We start from the raw sequence: 2895 nt of genomic DNA, 5'->3' as shown, positions 1-2895 counted from the left end.
GTTATAAACTATATCACATTACCATTATTAGTCCAGGATGTCAACTTATTGTCATTATATATATATATATAGTTATAAACTATATCACATTACTGTTATTAGTCCAGGATGTCAACTTATTGTCGTTATATATATATAGTTATAAACTATATCACATTACCATTATTAGTCCAGGATGTCAACTTATTGTCATTATATATATATAGTTATAAACTATATCACATTACTGTTATTGGTCCAAGATGTCAATTTATTGACATTATATATCACATTACCATTATAAGTCCAGAATGTTAACTTATTGTCATTATATATATATAGTTGTAAACTATATCACATTACTGTTATTGGTCCAGGATGTCAATTTGTTGTCATAGTGGATAATGTCTGTGATAATAGCATTCAATGCATTGGGCATATCTATCTGTCAGAATCCAAACACTGATGTTAAGTTTGTCAGCCATCATGAAAAATCAAATAAAGGTACAAAGCTGAGTGCTCACACCCACAACGTCTCAGCTTCTACTGCCTTTCACTGTCTAGCCAGTTACCCTTAAATTTCTCAAAGTAGAAATAAAACCATCCTAACATTTCTACTAATTAAACTCCCAAACTTACAACAGGTATTAAATAAAACATATTTATAAGGTTATAATTTGTGTAATTTAGTTGTTAACTAGAGGGTGCATAACCTTAAGATCAAACAAGTCTCAATAATATCTTGAAAAAGTATAGATTATAAATAAGACAGTAGGGCTGGTGAGTTGAAGGATATAGTTCAGAGAGTGTAGGGGTAATTAAAAGATAGAGAGTTGAATCAGTCATTGTATTTTTGTGAAGTATTTGAATTTGTTATCTCACGTATTGAGTTACATAGTACAAGTAAGTTGATTTGTTTTATGTTAGTTAATGTTATTTGTAAAGTAGGCCTACTGCAATAAATGACAGTGTACAAGTGTACAAAGATAAACATCACAACAATGTATATATATTGTTTTAAAGATAAACATCACAACAATATATATATATTGTTTTAAAGATAAACATCACAACAATATATGTATATTGTTTTTAAAGATAAACATCACAATTTATATTGTTTTTTACTATTATTTAGATAGATTCTCCAGAATAAATAGAAGTTGAAACCTAAATAAAAGTTGTGCTAAACATAAAATTAATAGAGTTTATCATTCCTAAAAAGAATTCATTAAAGCCTACATTTTATAGATAGTAATAACAAGATAAGGAATAAACCTACATTTTTATCTTGCACCATAGACAAGAAAATTAGATCAATGACAACATTATATAACGCATGTGATTAGACATTGAACTCTGTCTGAGAGCTGAGGCTTTCTTCCGATAAACACGTACATTACGTTAGTGTAGGAGAAAAATAAAGTAATTCTGTTTTATTCCTCAGAGTTGAGTCGTAGCTACTGTTAGTTAGTTACACAACAGTAATTTGAGGATGTTATAGTCGTGTAGTTATTCTTATAAACAATATTGTTTATATTGTGTGAGGCTTGTAACTTGTGTTACAGTAATGTAGTTATTCTTATAAACAATACTGTTTATATTGTGTGAGGCTTGTAACTTGTGTTACAGTCATGTAGTTATTGACAAGCCTCACACAATATAAACAGTATTGTTTATAAAACTTGTGTTATAGTCGTGTAGTTATTCCTATAAACAATACTGTTTATATTGTGTGAGGCTTGTAACTTGTGTTACAGTCATGTAGTTATTCTTATAAACAATACTGTTTATATTGTGTGAGGCTTGTAACTTGTGTTACACTCATGTAGTTATTCTTATAAACAATACTGTTTATATTGTGTGAGGCTTGTAACTTGTGTTACAGTCATGTAGTTATTCTTATAAACAATACTGTTTATATTGTGTGAGGCTTGTAACTTGTGTTATAATCATTCTACCACCCCTATCAAATATAAAACGTTCATTGTCACAACAACTGTTTATTTACTGAGTACATATTATACTATTAATATATTCTTCTCCACTTTTACTCATAAGTTCTTAGAATAACTATGATCATCTTCTCTTTGATAGTGGTGTTAGTTATTGTTGTTTTTTTGGTGTGTGTATATGTACAAATATAGTTAGTAAACAGTTCATAGTTGTTTTAACTACAAACTTCTCATGTTTTATAGGGTGCTGTTTGGTTTTAAAATATTTAAACAATAAGTAAACAGTTTATTGTTGTAGTAATTGTAAACTTCTTGTTTTTGACAGGGGTGCTAGGCAATTGTTGGCTTCTAAGTGCATTAGCTGTGCTTGCAGAGCGTCCAGAGTTAGTAGAACAAGTTATGGTCACCAGAGAAATATGTCCACAAGGGGCTTACCAGGTTCGTCTGTGTAAAGATGGTAGATGGACGACAGTTTTAGTAGATGATCTGCTACCCTGTGATAATCGTGGTCTTTTACTTTATTCACAGGTATGAATGTCCTGTTTAATACTCTGTATACAGGCTTGGTCTTTTTGACCAACCTTGTAACTACAAGATAACCATCAAAGTATATACTACAACTCTTGAAGTAACCATCAAAGTATATGCCATAACTCTCAAGGTAACCATCAAAGTATATACTGCAACTCTCAAAGTAACCATCAAAGTATATACTACAACTCTCAAAGTAACCATCAACATATATACCATGACTCTCAAGGTAACCATCAAAGTATATACTACAACTCTCAAAGTAACCATCAAAGTATATACCATAACTCTCAAGGTAACAAACACAGTATATATTATAACTCTCAAGGTAACCATCAAAGTATATACTATAACTCTCAAGGTAACCATCAAAGTATATACTACAACTCTCAAGGTAACCATCAAAGTATATACCATAACTCTCAAGGTA

The 2895-nt window shown here is 30.2% G+C and overlaps 1 protein-coding gene across 1 annotated transcript in view; it reads left to right on the top strand.

The window, feature by feature from the left end:
- The window catches only part of LOC106475058 (calpain-15-like), a gene marked incomplete at its 3' end in the record, with an annotated part of 25867 nt that extends 23405 nt beyond the window's left edge, over window positions 1-2462 (top strand). Inside the window, exon 4 of the mRNA XM_013935756.2 lies at window positions 2260-2462. Within this exon, the coding sequence (XP_013791210.1) occupies window positions 2260-2462 (203 nt within the window). The remainder of the gene's footprint in view (window positions 1-2259) is intronic.
- Between the last annotated feature and the right edge of the window lie 433 nt (window positions 2463-2895).

The sequence above is a fragment of the Limulus polyphemus genome, unplaced genomic scaffold, assembly GCF_000517525.1.
Source record: "Limulus polyphemus unplaced genomic scaffold, Limulus_polyphemus-2.1.2 Scaffold8032, whole genome shotgun sequence".
NCBI lineage: Eukaryota > Metazoa > Arthropoda > Merostomata > Xiphosura > Limulidae > Limulus > Limulus polyphemus.
This window is presented reverse-complemented; position numbering and strand designations above follow the sequence as displayed.